This window comes from Grus americana, chromosome 19 (genome assembly GCF_028858705.1).
Source record: "Grus americana isolate bGruAme1 chromosome 19, bGruAme1.mat, whole genome shotgun sequence".
NCBI classification, from domain to species: domain Eukaryota; kingdom Metazoa; phylum Chordata; class Aves; order Gruiformes; family Gruidae; genus Grus; species Grus americana.
The window spans coordinates 12,091,439-12,114,961 of record NC_072870.1 but is presented as its reverse complement, the minus strand read 5'-3'; the positions used below and the strand labels follow the sequence as shown (position 1 = coordinate 12,114,961).

At 44.1% G+C, this 23,523-nt stretch overlaps 1 protein-coding gene across 11 annotated transcripts in view; it reads right to left on the bottom strand.

The window, feature by feature from the left end:
- Window positions 1-23,523, bottom strand: part of SGSM2 (small G protein signaling modulator 2) — a 63,708-nt gene that overhangs the window by 36,424 nt on the left and 3,761 nt on the right. For all 11 annotated transcript variants that reach the window (XR_008579836.1, XR_008579837.1, XM_054847107.1 and 8 more), the window contains exon 2: window positions 18,925-19,000. Coding sequence is in view for 9 of the 11 variants with exons in the window: in XM_054847107.1 (XP_054703082.1) it covers window positions 18,925-19,000 (76 nt within the window). In the remaining 2 variants the exon portion in view is untranslated. The remainder of the gene's footprint in view (window positions 1-18,924; window positions 19,001-23,523) is intronic.

Genomic DNA, 23,523 nt, shown 5'->3' with positions numbered 1-23,523 from the left:
ACAACTTGTTCAAGTCTCTGCATCAGTTACAAAGATCTCCAGGGTAAGGTGCCCATGTAGCCAGCAACCGTGCACCTTGATGTGGTAGGATGGACAGCCTGGAAAAGCAGCAGCCATCGGCTACCGGATCTTGCAAGGAATCTACTGCAAGTCAGACATCACCTGGTCAGGAGCTAGAGAACAAAGTGACAGACCTCAGGAAAAGACAGCATCTCCTGTGACCGCCATGAAGCGACCCTGCAGTCACAGGTACAGAAGATGAACCAGTTGTTAGGACACTTGCTGGACTAAAATCATAGGGTCTACTGGAAAACAAATAGGAAACTGAACAGTTATGCTAGGGAGGAGAAACCCCTCCCAAAGCACTGGAGCTCACTACGAGACAATAAAGCCTGGTAAGACAGGCTCACCTTCCAACAGAGCCCATCATCTAGCTTTGGACAGAAAAGATTGAAAGGGTGATGAACTGAGAAGAAAATGTAACAGTACTACAGCCTGAGAGGGAACAGAGATGCAGCCAGACCTACATCTACAGCAGATCCACCCATGAGGTTCATTTTGCAAACCTGCCCGTTAACACGCTCTGATGGTCACCAGTAAAAGACCGCATTGCACTATTTCAGCCTTGCAAGACTGTGCATCAGAAATCTAACCAGGTCTCATTAAACTGCTGCAGGAAAAAGAAACAAGATAAACACAAATAAAAATCAAAATAAGAAATGAAGCCTTCCTGGTCTACCAGCTTTCAAATCGAGACTGCAGATGACTCATCCAGCCAATGCTGTCCATAAAGAGGTACGAAGGAGAACAGACCAATTCATTCACAGGGAGGGGGAAAACCCCAACGTTATCTGCAAGGTGTGCACTCACCGAAACCCAGGCGGGCATGCCAGCCCTTACAGAAGGGTTTGAGTTCAGCATCTGAGCCACGCTCTCCGTGTTTAATGACAGCAGGCAGTCCTGCGGTGAACTGCAGATAGAATTGCCACATTAAATTTTTGTTACGAGTAACAAATGGTGTTCCATCTGCTCTGATACACATCACATCGCTCACAAGATTCAGCAGCTCATGTTGAAAGAGGGCAGCATTCTGATTAAAGCCTGGTATCGTCAGGTGCCGAGCATCTCCTGAAGACTCCCCCTCCTTATTGTACTCGGCAGCCTCCAAATCCTGTAATACCTGGAAGCCTGCGTCTGAAAAAGACCTGTCCTGACTGCTCAGTCCCGGAACACTAACCAAAGTCCCAGGCAAGACTGGATGGCACGCAGGAACACCACCTGCATTTAGCTAGCCTGGAAGCTACGGCAGCGGGGGCATGTGTCTGTATTGAACGGCGTTGGTAAAAACGTCCCCTTCATCTCCAGCACTGCTACCCTATTTCTTTGCTTTGCAAGACTGAAGAACGACCTGCTGAATGAACACAAAAAATTAAAGAGAAGCATTTATGAGGTATTAATAACTTCACAGTTTGTGTCTTATCACTCTGGAAAAAAGAAAACTCTAATTGGCTTCCTGCTATCAGATCCTTACTACACAAATTAACCTAATGCGTGTTCAGAAAGCACAACCATTTGCTCTTAGAGTGCACTAGAAAAACAAATTGGAAATGTGCTGTGGGACAACCATGTCACTATTTTGCTTTCAACTGTGAAGGCAGATATGTTTTTAAGCTAAGTAACAGTGGATAAAATCTGATAGAAGATAAAATTTCCATGGAAAGTCCTAATTTCCCTATGAGACAGCCAGTGGAATTAAATACTGATGGCTTGGGTATTTGGGATTGTTCACTTTTAACGATTTTTATCGAGATGCAACTAACCTGAGTTAGCAAAGCCAAGTCTTCTAATTGTATATCCTGAATTCATCCTCTGCAAAATAGAGAAGTCAGCATTCTCTCTTCTTCCTCCTTTCTAGTCCTTGTTAAATTTATTTAGACTGCAAATTCTTCTGAAGAAATTTGATATATTCCCTTATTTCACAACGTATACGAGAACCCAACCGAAACTCCAATTTCATCTGAAGATGAACCAAGACACATGTACTATCTTAATAGTCTCTCCTTAAGCTGCCTAATCTGAAACACGTCACCTAAATGCTGTTGGCAAGCATGCCAAAAGCACAGGATCGTAATGCACGGTGCTGTGACCAGCTTCTTCCACCACTCAAACACCAGGGACAATTCAAATAAACACAGGAGAGCCCTACACACACAGAGCCATCCTCCAATAAATGCGTAACTCAGGAGATTGGCAGGCCCTGTGGAAAGCAGGACAGCTTGTATAAATGAAATGGCACGTCTCACGTACTTACTGATAATGAAGGACTTGTTTTTTTCTTTTGCTTTGTTGCTGGGTTTTCTTTTTTTTTTTAAATAAATAAGAGCATTTGAGCATTCACAGCATTCAGTTGATGTCTTCAGCATAAATGCTTGTGCTATGCAAATCCACACCCCCTTCTGTTTCCAGGGTAAATGGATTAGAAAGTGGACAAAAGAAATACTGACCCATCCGTGCTATTTCCATGTTGCCGTAAACCAAAAAAGCCTCACTGAGTGCTACAGCAAGGTATTCATACGCTTTTACACCCACTACCTCTCTGAAAAAACCAGCATGATTACCTTTCTTTGTGATCCCTTGTTTAATTGCTTATTTCTTTCCAGTTTCACTTTAAACAGCACCAACAAACTGCTGTCTGGATGGATGGAGTATCCTAAATTTTAAAAACCTGGTTATTACTTTCTCTATTAGACTAAGGTCCTATTGCATCAAGCACTGTATAAACACAAAGTGAGAGACAAACACACATAGATAAGACTGATAAAAAGTAGAAGAAAATATGTATAAATTTGTGAGAGAACAGCATTCTTGAATACTTGAAAGACTTATCACCAGGAACTGAGGATCAAGGCACGTATCAGCATTTTATCTGTAAACAGATTTATCTGGAAGCAGAGAAGAAAGATTATTCAGCCTCCTCCCCTTGTGAGATGACAGTCAGTCCATATAGCAACCCTTCCACCATTAAGGCTTTGTTGCAGCTGGCCCTGGGCTATCCTGGAATAACTGTCCCAGCATTTCTTACTGCTATTTGCAAAGAGGGTCTGGCCCAGGCTGAACCCAGAGGAGTCCTAGCCCGGGAGAAGCAAAACCCACAGACTTGCTGAGATGCTGTATGGCAACAACGGAACAGTGCTGACGGTCTCAGCTTCTGCAGACTCCTGTTACGCATCTCTTAGGACATGAGCTTGACAGCATCAAACAAGGCTACTGAGCAGCAAGTCTGGCACTGCTTCCCACGCCGGTGCACTTCCCACCCACAACTACTGCCTCAGAAGACAACCACAGCCTTGCTTTTTCACCCAAGTTCTGCACAAAATCCTACGCGCGGCACTATTCCCTGAAAGGAGAGCCAGGACACGGGCACATCCCTGCTCGACCCCTCTCAGCAATCAGCTTATACCAGGAAACACCAGCTGCGATCAGAGGAGATGTGTAGGTGACAAGGGCAACGCCTGTTTGCCTGTGGTCCTACACGAGTGGGAGCCCAGTGCTGATGGCACCTCTGCGAGCAAGGCTGTTTCTACTCAAAGATGGAGCATCTGTGCATCTAACACAGGAGCAGCAGCGGGGTCAGCACTGTTTGGTTGCCCATGGGGGTTTTGCAAAGCCAGGTAGAACGGCATGGGAAGAACAAAGTGATGACAGCATGGAGATGTTCTTCACATCATAGTCATTGATCCTGTCAAGCAACCATCACAACAATTCTTAACCCAGCTACTGTTTTGCTCTGTCTTTCAATAAGAAATAAAGAAAATGAAAAAAGAAAAGCAGCTTTCCAGATGCCCGAAGCAATGCAGCAATAATCGGTTCCAAATCTTAAATGAAGCAACCTGCCTTTAAAAATAACTGCAAAGTGCATTGCTGTTGCTTAGGAAACAGGCTCTCTTCCCACCTTCGCTGTTGTTTTTTTCTTTCTTTAAAACAATAAAATATTAATGAAATAAATTTAGTGAAAAGCACAGCAGGCACAGCTTTAATTATTAATAAATGTTGCAGCTGCCACAGAGGGCAATTTCTACAGCGACTGTCCCTAAAGCCCCAATATTTAATTACTCCATGGTGACATTTCTCATCACAAGGACTTGGCATAACATCAGGCCCCAACTGACTGTAATACACGCGTAGCGGTTATTCGCAAGGGGAGAGACACTGGAATTAGCTGCTGAATTGCCTCAAAACGTACGTTCCATGGGATGAGAGATTAACGCGCCATGTCCAGCTCTACGTGTGAGGCACCCTCAGACCTGGGTCCCAGCCTGTGTGACCCTCGAGTCACGTCATTCTCCTCTACCTCACCCGCAGACTGAGGCCAACGGTACTCGGTACTTTCTGTCTCCAACTTTTCTCTCCAGGCTCCTTTATACGAGGGAATTATTCCAGAGCAGCTAACTGACTTTACATTGACATTGGACCTAATCTAAGTTAGCTTTCAAACACACGGTGGCTTGTACCCAGTTAAACCACAAAACACTCGAGGAGGGGAGCACACCTTGCAACAGAGACGCCCTCCTGTTCCAACCCGGGGGACCGTACGACCACAGGAAGGCACCACTCACACACGGCGACCGGCGCAGGAGCTTCACAGCACGTTAGTTAGAGGTCAGCTGCCTGGGAGAGCCGAGGAGGCTTTGCGTGTCCCACGGCAGGCACGGGTCTCATGGCACCTCGTCACCATCACCCACAGCCACGTTCTCCTGCACACACACACAGCCAGGCTCAGACACAAGGAAACTTTAATGCACCCTGGACAAAGTTGCAGAATAATCACCCCAAGCTGCAGAATCTTTTAAGAGACATGAGAGGACCTTGACAGTGGTGCTCAAACGGCTTTACAGAAAGGAGACACAAGGTATTCAAGGACATCTCCTTAGCTCCACTTATCGCTTCTCTTTCTGTTTCTCTTCTGTTTTAAACCAACCACAAAAACTAGATTTCTGTTTCCTAAGCATTGGACTGAAACGGTGAAAGCACACTTTCTACAGTGAAGTAAACCAGCATTTACAAACTCTTCCTGAAAACCTCCCCAGGAAAGTCTCTCCTTGCCTGTGCAGGAAGGCCTCCACGAACCCACTGCTCTGCAGTTGCGCTGCTTACGCTCCTTGCTTTCTGGAAATCTGCAAGGGAATTAGCATTGTTTCTTGGATTTAAATCAATTCTCCGTGGCAGACTCTCGGCATTCATCTTGTAGGCTTGTGGGAATAGGTGAAAACAAACTGAACTAACTCATTTACCCTGAATATTAATATACTCCTCTCCTATTGTTGTGCTGGCCGGTGTCAGAAAAAAAATTTTAACTGAACACACAAAAGGGCACGGTGTGCACACACACTCCCCTTCCTCGTTTCCATAGTGCACCAGCACACATCTTTTCTCAGCTGAAATCAATACAGATTACGTATTACAACCACACTCAGAGACACACGCGTAAAACCCACCCAGCATACGATGGAGACAACATCAAGAACACATGGTAGAGCTGGGGGGTGGGGAAAAATAATCTTGACAGAGAACTATTTTGGGGGAAGAGAGCCAGAGGGTTAGGTAAACCAGGTTTCTGCAAACCCACTTTATTTTTGAGAAACCAAAAATACGTAATCCCCCTGGAGTTGCAAACTACAGAATGCAGAGCTCAGATTGCTGCCTAAAAAAATAACACACAAAATATTGTAGGGGTTATAGTTAGAACCACCTCTGGGACAGGAAAATGAAGTTATTTACCTATTTTAAAGAAAATGAACCTTTTCTCCCTTTTTGGAATCTGACACTCTAAAAAGACATAAAAAGAGATGAAGATTTAGCTGTTTCTGGCAGAACTGATAACATCAGAAAGACATCAACAGGTAGTTTTGTGTACAAACAGGTAGTGTGTATATACACACACACATATGTATGTATACACATAACAACTGTAAGCTTTCTGAGTGAGCCTGCCTACTGTCACTATACTTACAGCAATAAATACATACAAAAACTGACTACAGAAAAACGCAGATATTCATTATGTACAGATTGGAAGAGCAGCACTGCACTTGGAATAAATCAACACAGCTCAGGTAATTCCCTTGTATCGTTCAGCTGACAGCAGCCATCTAAAAAATCATTAACTCCAGCCAGTTTTGAGGAACATCCTCTGCAGTATCCACCAAATTTAATTAAGTGCAGATACATTATTGATTTACAGTCCAAATAATCACAGTCCCCAACAAGCTTTGAAAAATGTCACTTTTTTATGACTTCAACAAGGCTACTTCTGCAGGGTCAGGTGAACATGTTCTGTTTTCTCCTTTTTTGCCTTTATGAAATCTTGACGTGATTTAACGGAGTGTGAAATAAGAGAGCTCTAGGGATGGGGCTGGATGGGTGGAAGGCCTGTGGAAGGAGTCCTTCTGGGGTTTATTTAGCAGATGAGATTTTCCTTAGACAGGAAGACACACCGCAGCTGAATACCTTGTTTTCATGGAAACTGCACACTGGGAATAGAATTCATGAGGCTGAAGAAAATAAGAACAAGTGAAACGAGGAGGATGATAAAGAAGCAGTCAGATGCTCACGATCTCCAGCTGCTGCTGCTTTACCTAGCTAATCACAGATCTGCCTAGTTTGAAACCAGTTTTATTACCAAGTTATAGCACGCTCTGTCATTGAGAAATGGATACTGAGTAGGTGAGGTAGCTAGTATGCAGGTACAGATGGGTAATAAGCAAATGACTGCAGAGGAGATAAATTTGCTCCTTTGTCCAAAGGGTACCGTTTTGTGCATTTTATGGAAGGGAGAAAAACTGAGTATGAAGTGCGTGCTTAAGTCTCAATCCTAATGTGACATTCTGCCTTCAAATGCCAAGGATCATAGACTCTCCTGATACAGCTGCACTGCAAATAAGGGACCTCACGTAACAAATCCAAGCACGCCACTGGGACACCAGGCAAGGATAATGAGGAGAGAGCTGTGCTACAGCCAAACTCCCACCTGCCTCACCTGATCTTCAGTACCTCGTTCATCACACCCAACCATGCAACAACCACTGCAACCGAGAGGGAAGGATTCCCTCGCACATCAGAACAAAAACACTGAAACCAGTGGCTCATTTTGAACTAATATCTTCCTCAGACCTCTGGTGCTGTCATTTAAATATCATAGCATGGGGTATGAATGATACAAAGATATCTGCAATCACATCTTAATTTTCAGGGTTGCAATCATCTTCAGGGTTAAGCACACAAATTTCCAGAATGAAAGAGTTCATATGTCACTGAGATAGAGGAAGTACCCTTACTACAAAAAAACTAACAAATCGTGTCATAGAACAGAAGAGTAGGAAGCAAGAGTACAAGAAGTCCAATTAAATATTTTCTTTATAATCACAACCTCAAGCAAATGCCTCAGTAGGTAAGTACAACTTGTGCTTTGCAACGGAGCATCCCTTAATAGCTACATGCATCAAAGTTACCTGTGCTGATGCGTTTCTTCCATTGCTGATGTACGACTTCAGTACTTTCTTTTAGCATATGCCCATTTTTCATCTCACCACAAAACTGTGGACATCTGAAGCTTGCAGCTTCACTGCAGGTCTGGTATATTTATGACACGTTCTCCTTTACAGCAGCCCTCCCACGGTCACATCAGAACAACATCAGCACTGCTAAGAGACAGGGATCTCGGGGAGTTAAAAGGCACTGTATTGCTGCTGTGGCTCTTCCTCTGCCTGGTCAGCCGAGAAGTCAAGATGCCCCATGTTAGATCAACTGGGAGGATAAGCTGTTTTCATATTTAATTTCATTTTCATTTCAAGCTGCAAAATGAAGACCTTTAAAGTATCTGTTAATTTGACTAGTGTTTGTTAAAGCCCTAATGTAGCAAATCACTTGAAATCCATGCAAAGGTGAAAGGTGCTAGCACACCACCAAGAATTTTTATTTTACAACAGCACGAAGAGATGTTATCTGTGATCAGGACTGCACAGAACTAGGACCTGTGCAACTGTCTAGGGGGCAACAGTCTCTGCCTTGAAGAGTCCATCAGTAAAACAGCACTTGATAACTACCAGAAAAACACCTTTCCATTTCACAGGAAAGGAGATTCACTGTGAAAGCAGTGTTGAAAATACACTATAAAGGAACAGTTTAATTTGAAAACTCTACTTATAGTTAACTGGATGGTTTGAATCTGTATCAGGAGAAAGCACCTTTTCCCCTGGAAGTCACTGGGAACCGAACATCCAAGGCTGTGTGGTGTGATGGTTAAGTTCACCTGGACTCAAGCTACTTGTGTTTTACTCTGCCACACAGACAGGACAGAGACATCGTATTTTCAATAAATCCTGGGGGGGGGGGTGGGGGTGGAGGGGGGAAGATACCTAAATGGACAGTCCTCAGTTCTAAAGATAGCTCTGGCTGGGCAACATCAGGGCTGGAGGCTGGTGACTCTCCTCTTTAAAATCTTGACCATTAAGCTTCAAGGATCTCAACAGCCTTCAGAAAATGGAAGTGTTTCCATTAAACACTATTAAATCAAAATTACTGAGGTTTCTCTAAATAACTGTGTATGATCCAATCTGATGGCTCAGGACTAAAGTAAAATGTTTAGCAGAGTGCTCTAAAAAGCATAAGAGATATTTCACTTCTCAGACTAAAAGCACGTGCAGTTCAAAAATTGTTTGATTTCACATCGCAGCTACTATTCACTCTCTTTTTTCCTCTCCTCCATAGCATGCCACTCATTACTCTAAAGCAGTCATCTTTGGAGGACAATCAAAAACCTTTTAAATTTGTGTGAAAAAAAATTTGCCTCCCCCCAATTATGATGATCTCTGGTACTCTCTTTGGGCTAATGTGTTTATGAAGTGAGGTAGAATATCTGTAAACTATTTTATAAGTATTATTCATCACTGAAAATGTTCCATTTGTTTTCCAAATAGAAGCACTAATACAGGGAGGCTCATTTTTTTTTATGAGACACCTGCATTTCCATAGCAGATTAACTGCATTTTTTTTTAATATATCAATGCCAAGTGTAGAAAACCAAAAGAATTCAAATAATAAATTGTCTGGTTGGACAATGGTTATTTACATCTATTTCTACATAAGTTACATTTCTGTGAGCTAAGGAAAAAAAGAAAGAGGAAACCGAATTCTTACATTTTTGCAAGCCTAGGAGCATTGTGCTATTTGGAAGCCTCAAGGCAATCACCTAAAACCCCCAAAACATAAGGCATCACTTCCTAATGGGGCTGATTTTCAGAGGAACCGGAAGGCTCCAACTCCAGCTGAAGCTGATGGCAACAGTTTGTTGTGTGGACAGGCAGGACGCTTCAAAAATGAGGTCCACACTAGCTCCAAGTCCATCTCCATCTCTTCATTGAACATCTGCATGCCGCTGGATAAGAATCTCTGGGTAAGAAATGTATTTAAGAAATATATTTCTAGTCTTTGGTTTATTTTATTTGCCTGTCATGAACTTTAATCCACTCCTGTAATTTAGGGCCATGAAGGAAAATATTTCTGACTCATGATTTTTCATTGCTTGGGGCTGGCAATCATGACGTTTGGTGACTCTGATAATTGCTTAGATTTCAGGTCCTAAACGAGAAAAAACAGAACACAAGCTCCAGCATCATGCAGTCATTGGTTCCTAATTAGATCTTCTCTTTCAAACACAATTAACTTTGTGCAAAATGGGATAACAAGTCATCATAAGACCAAAGAAGAAAACAGTCCCACAACTAACCACATTTTTGTGGTTAACCCTTTTGTACGTTAGCAGCTTAGATTCCTAACCAGCACTGCAGGCACTCCTGCAACTCGGACGCTGTCCCTGAAATACCCCCGATGTCTGGTCTCGAGGAGTCACCAGCCACATTCACCTTCACAGGTTTCCTGGTTTTCCACTGCCAGCTTTGACAGAGACACATCCAGGATCCACCTGAAGCTATTTGATTGAATTCCTGCAAACATTTACAGACCCTGAAACTTAAGATCTTAACTGACCTCAGACTAAGCATGTGGCCCCAGAAAATCCCACCACACAATTGCTCTCCTACTGCCTACCACCTCCAAAACGAATGGAGTACTCATCTCTTTAGGAAGCTGTGATGACACCTAATTAAAGCTGGGAAATAACTGTTAAATTGTTTGATAGAAAGTCCAATCTTAGTAAGTGTTTTGCAGATTAACTGCAATTATGTTATATACTGAATTGGTTCTAAAACGTTCACAGGACCCAAGAACCATTCTGTTTCTCAGAATTTGCCAGTCCTTTCACTGTGAACACATATTGACTGATACAGAGCTATTCCAACTAAAATTCCCCCTACTTGTTTCCCAAGAAGGAAAGATCTTACACTGATAATTATGCAAGCCTCGGTGCCCCAGGACTATGTGAAAGGAAACTGCAATGGATGGGTATGGGACCTCCACGTTGGGTCTCCTCTCAAGTGTGGAATTAAAGCCTAAAGCACAGTCGCTTCAAAAGCACTTGTGTGTGACAGTTCTCCTCCACTTTGCCTCGGAGAACAATAAATTGTGCAGTCCTGATGTACGCAGACACTTTAGGAGCTTGAAAGCAAAAGCACACAACATGAAATACACTCCGACAAGACAAACAGAGCACAAACAGTTCAAAGATACTTATGCATCAGGTCAGCAACTCCTTTGAATGAGATTTAAAAGCCCCACACTCTTTAAAAAGTCTCTGAAATAAAAGTGACAGGACTTCCAGTCTCACATCCTCAAAACCACCACACAGGCTAATATCAAGTCCACAGAGTACGTGAGTATCTTGATGGGGAACACTGGCAGACTGCATGTAATATGCACACAGGTTAAAAGAGACAAAACAGTGCGTTCCTATTGCTCTACCTGAAAAGGAATACAAATGCCAGCTAGGGAGTGTTTCACAGAAGGAGCCATTTTTATCTGCAGCCTGGAGTCCAGCTTGGACTAACACCACCTGTCCCATGTCAAGAACATATTCTAGTCTTGTTGTACCAAAGGAAATGCAGGGCAGTTGAAGGAGCTACTTCACACCCTAGAGGAGCATATGAGAGAAACTATACTGAGAACAAGTATAAATTTACCTGGCACATCATGCCTACAGACCTGGAAGTCACCCACAAAGAGAAGGACGCGCCCTGCAGTTGCCCAGGTGCACACGCAGCACCGCACAGCCACGGCATGGACCTCCTCACCCATCCGTCTCCTCGCTCACGCTCCTCTGCTACCGCGTCCAGCGACTACCAAGGGTTTCGCAAGCGGCTGCTTCCAGAGCAGGCTGAGTTGGGCAAGTCAGCACTCGCGTCGTGGTTGGGCGACTGTCTGTGCACTGCGGGACAGGAGATGTCACCCCATCTCTCCCATGCACCGCTTCAAGGACTGCTTACTAATGTGAACTCGTTGTATCATCCGCTGCCCCCAGTGCAGTGATCACATCCTTCTTTTGTTTGAAGGGCTGCATGCGTGACTAAACGTAGTCACAGCTAACGTATAAACACCTTCGTTTAATATTCAGATCCAGCTCTGCAGTCAAACCATATTACCGTTCCCAATGCATTACTGGACAGATCATTACATGGATTTGGAGTGGGTTTTTTTAGATCTGTGATATTTAAACACAGCATTCCCAAGAAAAAAAACAGTCATTTTCATCAGTTAATAAGAGAAGAAAAGCAATGGAAACATAATGGAAATGGAAACAACAAAACCTGAGGTTAATACAGCTCAATCCAGGGGACAGGCTTGTCTCCTAGGCTGAGCGAGCCAAGCTCCCTCGTCTCCTCTCGCCGGAGAGGATCTCTGTTCCTCATCTCTGCACGCTGAGTCTGGAATGGACCAGCACACGGAATTGCAGGTTCTGCAGCAAGTATTCTCAACAAATCTATCAAGACAGAACAGTGACTTAACATTCAGAAATTGCAAATTTACTGCTTGGGGTTAAGAGGGGGAAAATATTTCTGGTCTGTAAGTCTGGTCTAGATAAAACACAGCTTTAGAACAGATTTGGAAGGCAAAGATAATTAAATTACACTGAAGTAAGGAAAAATAAATACTTCCAAATGCCTCTGAAGGACTGTAACCGAGACTGGGGGGGGAAATCAAATTATATTAATAACTGGAAATGAGAAGAAGTCAAGTATCCAAAATATACCAAAAAAGATACCCGAAGTATCAAAAAAAAAAAAAAACCCCCAACCCAAAAGAAGACAGGAGTTTTGTTGTTTTCTTTGCTAGAAGAGCTTCAATGCCTGACAGAATTTGAGTTCAGTTTCTTTGCTTTCTAGTTTACAAGTGGTTTGGTCACACTCGCATCAACATCTCAGTATCAACAGGAATGCGTGATGCAATTCAGAGGCACACTTGGATCTACAGGTCTAACCTTCCTTGACAGCAAAAAACTCAGCAGTACTATGACAAAACCAGAGAAAGGTGCCTGAAACATCAAATCCAAACCGACGGCCTGCTCCTGGTTGACTCGAGTTCAAGTTCAGCCACTAAGCAGATCTGCAGTGCCGCTGGCAGGCGGCCACTTAACAAGACCAGGCCTCCCAAGCCCTTAGAAGCGGCCAGTGCAGTTGTGAGGCTCCACACCAAAGAAAAGCCTCTCGCTGCAGCGCGCGGAACAGTTTCCTTTGTGCAACTCCTTTGCCATCAGCACCTGGGCAAAAGAGAAGAAATTTGGCTGCCGCGATAAAAAAAAAATAAAAAAATTTTACACGTAACACCCATAACACTCTAAGGAAGAATATTCCCCTCTGGGATGAGGGGCCTCTTTTTGAGGTATCACACTGATCATTTTGGCTCTGAGGTTCATCAGACATGCACCAAGCACAGCTACGGGATTGTCACTGCTGCAGCTACCACCCTTCCTCCAGCATGAGGGCTCCAAAGAAAAATCAAGGCCAGCTGCTGGTGTGGGAGGAAAGGGCCAGCCAAGGGCTATGCCCCTGCAATAAACCCATCCACCTCCCAGCACGGCTCCTGTGCAAACCCAGGGGCGTCCCCAGAAGATCTGGTGGCACAATTCCCAGGGACAGCAGCAGAACCCCCCAACTCTCTCCTCTCCGTTCGCATCCCAAGGAACACGTGCAACGCAAACCTGCAACCCTCACAGAAGGTTTAAAAGAAGTCTCAAACACAAGATTAAATACCGTTCTACAGCTCAAAGTCAGAACTGGCCTTTTCATTTCAACCACAAAGGGATTCTGTACATTATAATTAATGGGTTTAATTACTGGTAGCAGATTTATTCAGGCCAAAAAAAGCTTTTTGTGCAGTTCATCCCTTCCCTAATCTCATTGAAAAGCCAAGTTCTGCATGTTCAACAGTGCCCAAGTTACCATTTTTACTCATGTTTACTGCCAACTTCCTCCCAAAATGCAGTAACTACGTTCACTTTGAGAAGCAGGCACGTTGGATTTACATCTAAACAATCTACATGTGATTCTGGCACGTCCCAGCTCTCAATAATCCACCTGAAGTCTATGGCAATTACTTTACAGCATGAGAATTCAGGATTGTTTCAGTTAATGCACTCAAAATATTTATTCAAAGAGAACAAACTACTGAGACTCATTTCAAACAATATAAAAATACCTTTAAATTATAAACCAGGCCAAACACGGTCAACTCATATGAACAATAATTTAATTACAAGTCAATTCAAAGTTCACATTTCCTGTAAAACAAACAAGCGGTGAATGTCGAACGTTTTGTACAATCCCGGTTTTTGTCAGCATCCTTGCTACACTTAAGCAATAATTACACCAGTTGGAACAATACACTGTTAACTTCACCAAGGGAGATTTTGTCTGGGAAAACTTTGTTTTCAGAGTAGTTATCAATATACCTTTCAAAACAAGACATTAAAAATATATTCTACATTTAATTACTATTATTAGAGGAGCAGTGTCCTTCTGGGAACATAACCCATTCATCAAACATCAAGCACACACGGTGTATATGGCTTCTTTAAGTGTCTTTTCCAGGAGAAGGCTTTTCCCCTCCAAAGAGTAACGCATACAAACGGAACGTACACTTTGAGCGACTGGGGCAGTTATTACAGCTCTGCACACAGAGTAAACATGAAGTGCATTAAACAAACGTCCCAGCGACCCATGCTGTTGCAAGGAACAGAGTCTGGCCACCCATTCCACCACGGATGCGCTAATTGGGATGAACAGCAGAGAAGGAAAAGATAAGCCTGCAGAAGCCTTTCCCAAAGTTCCTCTTTCCGATGTTGCTGGAGGCACACAGACCTCGTGAACGGGGCAGAAGCCCCTGCCCGCGCCCTGCTCAGGACACCAGCTCTAGAAAGTCTTCTTGGCTGTCCCAGTTCCTCAGGGCCACCTTGCCGAGCTGACAGGGCAACGGAGCTCAACACACGTTAAATACATCCACTGGAAATGAGACAGCTCTTTGAAAAACATCAACATGCTGGTTTGAAAGATGAGATTGAAAGTGTAAGGGCTTTTTTTTTTTTTTTTTTTTTTTTGACAAGATAAAGAGTGTTATTAAGCACTGTTTGAATTGACTTTGTACATCTGGAGTAAAGATATCCTAACCTGGTACATTTCTAGCTTCTGTGAAACTTTCCGTACAATTATATTATTTATTTTTTTCTTCGATGAAAGGGGGAAGAGAAGAAATATTAAAAAATGAGGTAACAAAAGATCTTGACTGGACACATAAAAGAGACCACTTGGAGAAAACCAGTCCTGTGAGATTCATGACGTGAGCTACACGCCCTTGCAGGCACAAAGAACAACATTTGGGTAACCCTGCCTTAGATGCATTCACGAATAAGGCATGTTCCATTATGTTTGCTGTATGAACAGCAGATTTAAACAGGTTTTTAATTCTTTGCTTATAGCAGCACGTTGCTGTCAGATCTAAAGATGGGCAACCACGCAGAAAGAGGCTTGGCAAAGCTGCAGGTAGCTTTCGGACAAACTGAGTAAGTGTAATGTAAAGCGTAACTGGACTGGAAAACCCTGCTTGGTGATTACTGGTAAATATGCGTTAGAGAACTGCAGAGACAGACAGAAGAAAATCTTCCTCCTTCTTCCCCCTTTCCCTCAGAGGAAAATAAAAAGCAGGAAATGACTAGTATTCCTGGCGGGAACACAACCAGCCATGAAAACTTCAGGGAAGCTGGTGATGGGAAGGATGCAGGAGAGCGGCAGTGTTCTCCCTGGCCTGCAGCGATGGCACTCAGCTGAACGAGCAAGGCACAGTCCCTACGTCACACGATGTCAGCTACCGTTACTATGGAAACGGCACCAGATAACCCAGGCTGAAAACATCCACATCCAGTTTCTAACAGAAACGCCTGTCCACTAAAGATGCTATGAACATCCACAGAGCTTGCGTCATTTCATTATACTCTGATTGACCACAAAACACTGGTGAAATTTACTCAACAGCAACCAGTAGCCCAAAGAAATTTGGAATTTTTGTCCCAACATGGCACACATTAGCCACACTGCACACAGTCCAAACTGAACCTCTATGGCTCTGAATTGGAGAGATCTTTTAGAAATCAGACAGGATGAGAGAATAACTGGAATATACCTAGGTTATAAGCTGAGTTGAGAACAAACACAAAGATATCTGCATTCATTGCTTCCCCAGAAGGATGAAAACGTCAGCACTGTTTTCCTTCTCTGAGATCACACAGGTGATTGCAAGCAGAGTCACTGTGGTCACAACAAACCTCTCCCACTGGATGAGAAGAACTGACCTGCGTTATTCCTCCAGGGGCCAGCAAGGGTGGCATGGAGGTGCCCCGGTCCGGAGAACGGCATTTCCTTCAGGAGCTTGCAAAGGTGAGCTCACTGCTTCACCCTCTGTGCTCAACAGGTTAGACACGCCGTGCTGAGACTGCGTCTCCTACCTCAATACGTGTTTTCTGTGGTCTCATTAGGGTTCCTTGGGACAGGAAAGGGGCTCTCCCACCCCTTGGATGCCAATATATCTCCACAGAGCCAAATCTCATAGAAGCTGCTCTAGATTTGCAAGTGAACCCAACACAACACAAGCTGCTCTTCTGTCCAGCTGCATCCTACGGACTGAATCCAGGACCACGGAGACACATTTCAAGGGCTAGCCGGACCATGAGGAAACCCCATCAGGCACAACTGCCATGAAAAACTTCCTTCTGCCTAACAGATGATGCCCCTAAGCGCTGTTCAGAGATGCTGCAGTCCAGCATGGGGCTGAACAGCAAACACTGAGTCTGCCACCTCAGCCTGGGAGTTCCTCGTCCTTACAAACCCTGTGTACTGTAACAGAGAGGCACCTAAGGGTGTGGGGAAAGTGGCACACGCTACTTAATTGGCACCTTCAGCCATTCAGGACCTAGGAGAGCCTGGAAATCTTCTGTTACTGATGCAGACGGGCCCTGAAAATCGACTACCGTGTATTTAAGAGACTCTTGCTAAACTCAGCCTTGCAGGAGACTAAAATGATTCACAAGAATTCTATATTTATAACAAAGATTCGCTGAAAGTGACTCATGTACTGAGCCAATCTAATTTTAAATAGAAGGGAAAAACCTCTCGAAGAGGCACACGAAGCTGTAGAGGGGGAGGGAAGAGAACTGCACACAGAGGAGAGCCCCAGCCAGGAGCTGCTAGCCAAATCTACTGGAAACAGTTTCTCCATTCAATTAGCTGAAGTGAGAGCAGAACACTCAGCTTCACCTACTTCTAGATCAGAGTTAATTAAGTCCTACATCCAAAGCAGCTGCAGGTTGGAATACTTCCTCAGGTTAGGTAGGATTGCTGGGCAATAATAAGGCAGCTCACGGAGAGTTATTAGTTCTTCAGACCCCACAGAATCCAGAACACAAAACTAACTGGAAGCACAGTGGGAGGAAGGGAGAAACATTAAGAAGATTTTACAGTATTCCTAATTTTGGCCAAGCAGATTCTAACAGAAATAGCTGCCGCCCCGCTACCCCTTACATCAACACTGCAGCACATCTTGCAGAATATAGTTTCAAAGACGGAGAACACACACACAACACGAGGAGCTCCCTAGATCAAACAGGCAGTCTGCAGCAAGGGCACTGGCTCAGGGCTCCTACCTCAGGACCATCTTCCTCAGTTACCTTTTCTCCTCTGTATAGTACAAATATACAGTAGATAAGAGGGGAATATTAACATAACCACAACCTAAATGAAGGAAACTGCTACAGTCTGTATTAATAGTAATAAAACATTAGCCAGGAAACATGGCCAAATCTTGCGTTCCTGAATACATAGGGATGAATAAATTCTCCTAAGCTGTAGGTAAAAGATAACTTGGAAGCAGCAAGCAGGCTAGTGAAAGATTAGCCTTGCACGCATAATAACCACGCGCAGCAGAGCAAGTTGGAATTTCCATGCTGCGACAGGAAAAGGTTACTATTCTCTGACTTTGGCTTTCAGTAACGTGTCAATACTTCTTTGTCTGAACAGTCTACTTATCTCCAAAGCCAAATCTGACTTCCAGTCTTCTTAACCTCTCCACTGTCATCAACACATATCTGGGTATGCTTGGCTGCAAATGCTCCGTTCTGTGAAATCCAGAAGTGTTTACAGGATGGCTGCTCTCCAATGATTCTCAGCATCACTCCCAGTTAGGTCTTCAATTTCAAGCATGGAGAGAAAGCAGCCAAGAATGCACAGGCCAACATATATATTTACAATTGTACATAGTTCTCAGCAGTATCTCGCTGTGATGTTTCTCCACACACCAAAGTCTGATGAATAGTAAGAATAGTGTTAAATTTTTTATTGGCCCTAGCAAATTATGGGCTAGATTTCAGAACTGTTGCACCAGCATTCAACAGTTCCATCCCAGGCACTGAATGAAGTGGCTAAGTCTCCAAAGGAGTACTTGGTGTCAACTTTGGGGAGCTGATCTCTACGAGAATCCAGCATTTGGACCATCCTTTATCCACCCACCCACCCCGGCTCTGCTTCGCTTCATCATCACAACACACACGCATCAATCTAAGTCTGCAGAGGCTGGGCAAACCACCACCAAATTTTAGAATTTATTCAGCCTTTGATCGATTCAGAGTTATGAAACACCAGCTACCCTTGGTATACACGATGTTATCCACAAAGAAATTTTATTTTCTTGCTAATTCTTGGTAATGTAACTTCCAAAATAGAGTCATGAGGAAAAGTCACCAAAATAACGGCTCACTGATTATATTAAGAAAATATACAAGATTGAGGGCTAGGCTTTGACATCATGGACAATCTCTTAAATCACCATTTATGTAACACAGCATTCAGTGCACAGCAGAGAGCAGAGCAGTGTTGCAAAGATCTGAGATGTGCCAATTAGCCAGTGGCACGACGCTGGCTAGAAAAGTCACTGAGGTTTCCATTGTTTCTCTTCTTTTAATAGAGGCAACAGTTCTTTCAATGATTTTTTTGGGCTGGATTCTGTCACCTATACTCAAAATGAGACACTTTACTCTTCAAATACATTGAGACAACTTACAGAACGAAGTACTTTCAGCTGGAAGGCAGCTGCCAGATTTTAACCCATGACTGTAAAAACTTCATCTTTTGGCAGTTATTCTCTGGGTTGTATCTTATGTCCAAATACATATTATTTAACCTGCTAGTGCTTCCTAGTAAATCACCTTGTCATTTTGGCTTGGTACTTATTTTGGATAATGCCATTTTACTAAGAGTTACTTTCTTATTTGTAATGTACACACAGATGTAGCAAACGTAAAGAAAAGGCGACATGGGCCTGAAGTTCATGATGTCTAATATTTAAATCCCTGCATCTACCTCTGACAGCAGACAAAATACATTTCTATAGGAAAAGTAAGATTATGTAGCGTTAGCTCTTTTGCGTGTCATTTACCACATAAGGCGATGATGTGACTGCTGTCTTCATGTACAAATTTCCTGGTGACAGCTTCTTCCATGATCTGCTTTACCTAAAACAAACAGAAAGAAGTGATTGTAAGATCTCAACATAAACTAGCCCAGCACTTGGGAGTTTCAGTGTAGCCTTTGCTTGCCCTTTCCCCACCACCAAAAGACTAACAACTCAGGCAAGTTACATTTTGCAGGGAAGGAAGGAAGGACAGAAGCACTTAAGGGGGGAAAGGAAGGACAAACCTGAGCGGCTTTTCATGGGATAAGGGAGCCTCTGGTAGAACAAGGTCAGGTCTATTTGGGACGTGCCCCTATAAAAGGTTGAATTATTTCAGAGTGCCTTCCCAAGAACTTCTTCAGCAGAAGTTCCAAAGGGCTGTGCAGAACTTTTTATATGATTCATCCTTGGCCTTCCTGCATGTAGTTACTTCTGCCTCATGAAACAAGATTATGTGTTGCCATGTCCTCTTTCCATTTGTGGCATTCTGCTCTTTTTCAAGCACAAAGAATCCCTGAGCTACACAGGCATACATCCCAAGAGAGGTTTACAGCAACCTTTCCCCGGTTTGGGGACTTCACATGCCACAGTAATTACAAATTATGCTCTCAAAGCTCTGCTGCACCAGACACTATACAAAAATAATACAGTACCGATAGAGAAGGCAGTGCCTTCAGTTTTTGCTTCTAGACAGCATTTAACAATTACAGCAAATATAATTACATTTATCTCACTTCTTACTGATTTAAAACAAAGTTCCTCTCCGGTTTCAAGGCTGATGGGCTCCAGAGGGAATTCATTGCAGATTACCGACTTTCAAAAATTAAGGAAGAAACCAGACAAATCTTACAATTAGGGTCTTGAAGAGCGGCTGCAGTTACCCTCCGTTCATCTGCTGGCTTGTTCCTCCCCCAATGGCTTCCTCAGCCTGATACCAGATGAAACCTATTTGCCTCAACCAACTCATTTATCAGACACTCATTCCTTCCTGGCCACAGAGCACTTGCTTTTCCAGATACAAATCCACAGCCATTTTCAGCTTCTCTCATTTGTGAGCTATAATTACAGGGTTAGGACACTCTGCCTAATAAATGCCACATCACTTCCAATATATGAAAGTGCTACTGTGGCAGAAGATTTAACAAGATACTCTCTTCTTCCAAATTTTTTTTTTTTTTTACTTGAAAACAATTTTTACAGCAGTCCTGCAATCCAACAAATAGTGAATTATCTGGCAGGTAGTCACTGCATGGCTGCTCTTTACCAACCAGCTCAGCAGCACGGCCCGTGTACCAACTCACTCTGGCCTGAGTGCCAGTGCAAGCTGCACAGCAAAGGTCCCCAGCAGCCTGCCGCAGGGCTGCGCACCCAGGAGACCTCGATCCATGCTTCTCGGTAGGGCTGGCAACTGCGTGCCCAGCTCTCCTTAGGCTGCATCTGGTTCCCGAGATAACCAGTTTAAAGCTAGCTGGGTTACCGCTTCCTGGTAGCGTTGACAGGTCCAAAGGTTTTAAGCCTCCCCACTCAGCTGGAAGCAGGAGAAGCTGCAGGTGCAATGCCTGATCAGCAGCTGGGCTCTGCTTGCACTGCTGGGATGATGAGGTGGCAGCTGCCTATGAAGGTGCTTTCTCCAGTTTGAGGGCTTCCTCCTCCAGTAAGATAATTTGCAAGGCCAATTCTGGATGCTGCAATCAAGCATGCCTTTCCCTGGTAATCATTGTGAGGTCTCCATGCCCACTCCTACACCCCCGCCCCGGCTGGCACCAGTCTGCAGCTCCAGCTCTGGCACTCGCTGCATGAGCCTTTCAAAACGCAGCGTTCTCCTCGCCCCAAATTCTGGATCAAGTTGATTCTACAGAATTTGAACTTCTTATCAAACAGGAGCCCTCTGGGCTGCAAAGCAAACATTGGGAGGAAAAAAGCAAACACGTAAGAGGCTTTGAAAGTAGAACATTTTTTCCATCTGAGGACTTCAAAGCAAGTCTTTTGTACTTTATAAAACCTGGCTCACTGTTCACATCTGAGGCTTGACAACATAAACTCCTAACCAATTTGTTTCTTTCTGACATGGCTATTAGAACTTTGGACCTTACAGTAAAGCAGTGGAAAGTGGAGGAGTAAGAGGACATCAAGAAAGAAGCAAAGGTGTGAGAAGGTCTCATGGATGGGATCTCACACAGGAAGCATCTCGATCGTCCTGTTTACCCAGCAATCAATACCGCTTCTCACATTTTTATTCACATCATTGTTGATTTAGAAGCTTGATGTCTGTTTGCCTTGGCAGGAATCAAACAAAACTTGCTCCAGGCAGCATGTTCCGGCAAACACAGCTTGCAGTGGAAGCAGAGACCGTGGATCCACTGCCTCCAAGCCAACTCATCTCTGTGCCTCAGCTGACCCATCTGTGAAAGGACAGTGACCCAACCTTTGCAAGCTGTTCTGATTTCACTGGATGAGAACCATCATTTAATCTACCAAATGAAAGGCCTGATTTACTAAAGGGAAAAAGCACCTCCGAGTGCCGCTAGCATTGAGGTGGACAGAAAAGGAAGCACTAGAAAGCTGCACCAGGGCAGTCATGCACGTACGACTCAAGTTCAAGGCATGAATTCAGGCACCCAGGACTTCAGACTGTGATTTCAGCCTCAGCTCCCCAGAGAACTGGAATTCAATTCCTGAAAACAGGGAGGAAGAAGAGTCATTTGCCAGGAGCAAGAGCTCTGGAGCTCAGAGGCCAATTCCCCACTGTCACACATTTCGCAGGCAAACCCCAATCATTAGTCTTCATTAGCTCAGTATGTTATTTAGATCCCAGTTTGTAGCCCCAGGAACAAAAAAATTGAAGTGTATGAAAAAATCAGAAAGAAAAAGGTTTCAGATGCAACGATCAACTCTACTTTATACAGCAGCACCGTATGGTCAGCTATCGGCAGATTTTTAATCCAGGCTCTCCAGAGCTGAGCAGTACAGACCAGGCGAGCAATCAGTGTCTGTTCCCAACTGCCACCGAACACAGAGCAACCTTTGCACATTTTCTGGAGAGTTAGTGAATGTTAGTAGAAAACATTCTCCGGGCATAGACCGTAGATGTGAAGATTCAAAAGCTGGAATGCAGCGTTCTTCAATTCCACGTCATTCCCCACTGCCACGTAATTCAGGGATGCTCCAGGCAAGGAGCTAAATCAAATGTTTCTGATCAAATGGAATACAAGCCTTCTTTTTATTTTTTTTCTTCCTCTTGCAATTTTGGGCAGCTCTCTCTGCAGGGAATTATGCTGTTGTGTGTCTCTGTTCTGGGGAGGCAGTTGTCAATGAAGCTTTCTGAGCAGAAGCCTACACAGACACCCACTTGCAGATACTAGCGGACCTGACCAAACTGCAAATTAATCTCCTTAAAAGAAAGATCATCAGCCCGCCCCCACCGCATCCACCCCTCCACCTGTACAGGTAAAGAAATCTCTTGAGCCAACTGCACTGCTGTTCGCTGCAAGGCACGGAGGGCTGCCTCCCCCAGCCGGGGCCAGCGCTGCTGACAGACAGCGACCTGCTCCAGCGGGACGGAGGCGGCAGAGGTCCGGCCGAGGTGCGACACAGCTCCCTCCATTGCCTTGGAAACATCCCTCCCGCTCTCTGTGCCTCCTCTGTTAGATCAATACAGGATCCACTCATCTTAACCACGATGTTCAAGTACACCTGCCAGGCAGCACGAGCACGCAGAAAAGCGGCAAGCGCATTGACTTCCGTGTGTCTCAGTCTCTGCATCAGCGAGCCAGAAGGAGCCCTGCACCGAGGGAGTCGCAGAGAGCTTGGACAGGCCTCAGCCACAGGCTCAGGAGACATTCTGCTCTCCTGGGAGAAGGTAACGGGCTCTGTGTGCACCAAGTTTACCAACCACTGGAGAGCAAGGACGGCAGAGCTCTGTCTACTCGAGGAAAGATCTTGGCATAGGAGGAGTAAAGAGTATCCTGGTGGTAGCATTATCCATGGAGAGCAAAGCAAGCTCCTCAAACAGAAGCTGATAAGCATTCGCACGATGTTATAATGGATCCCTGCTCTGACTTTCTCCTACGTCCTACAATGGCCAAAACTTTCAGAAGCAAACACCAAACACAGGTCATAATACATGGATTATTTAATAAGTTTCACCAAAGAAAAACACAAGAGAAATGCCTTTATGTTGTTTGGGGTTTTTTCTAATATTCATTATAAGGAAGCTTTAAAAATGGAAATAAACTTCAATTTTGCAGCAACCTACTGGTATAAAAGACTAAGAAAATGAAGACTACTAAGACACCACATGCACTGACTATATACTAACTTGTTCACAAGCACAGGGCTGGCAGAGACCCACAGGCTTTCCCTTTTCCATCCCTCTGTTGAGTTCTCGGTCCGCTCCAATGAGAACAAACAGTCAAGACTCGTCTTACCACAATTTTGCTGAACTATCACAATGATAGATTTCTGACCAGGGCTGACCCAGCACTTCTCAACATATCTGCAAACTTCAGGGTTAGGAATGACCTTTCAATCCAGCACCACTCTTTCAGAACACAGATGGCAGCACTTTCCCCATCTCTGCATCAC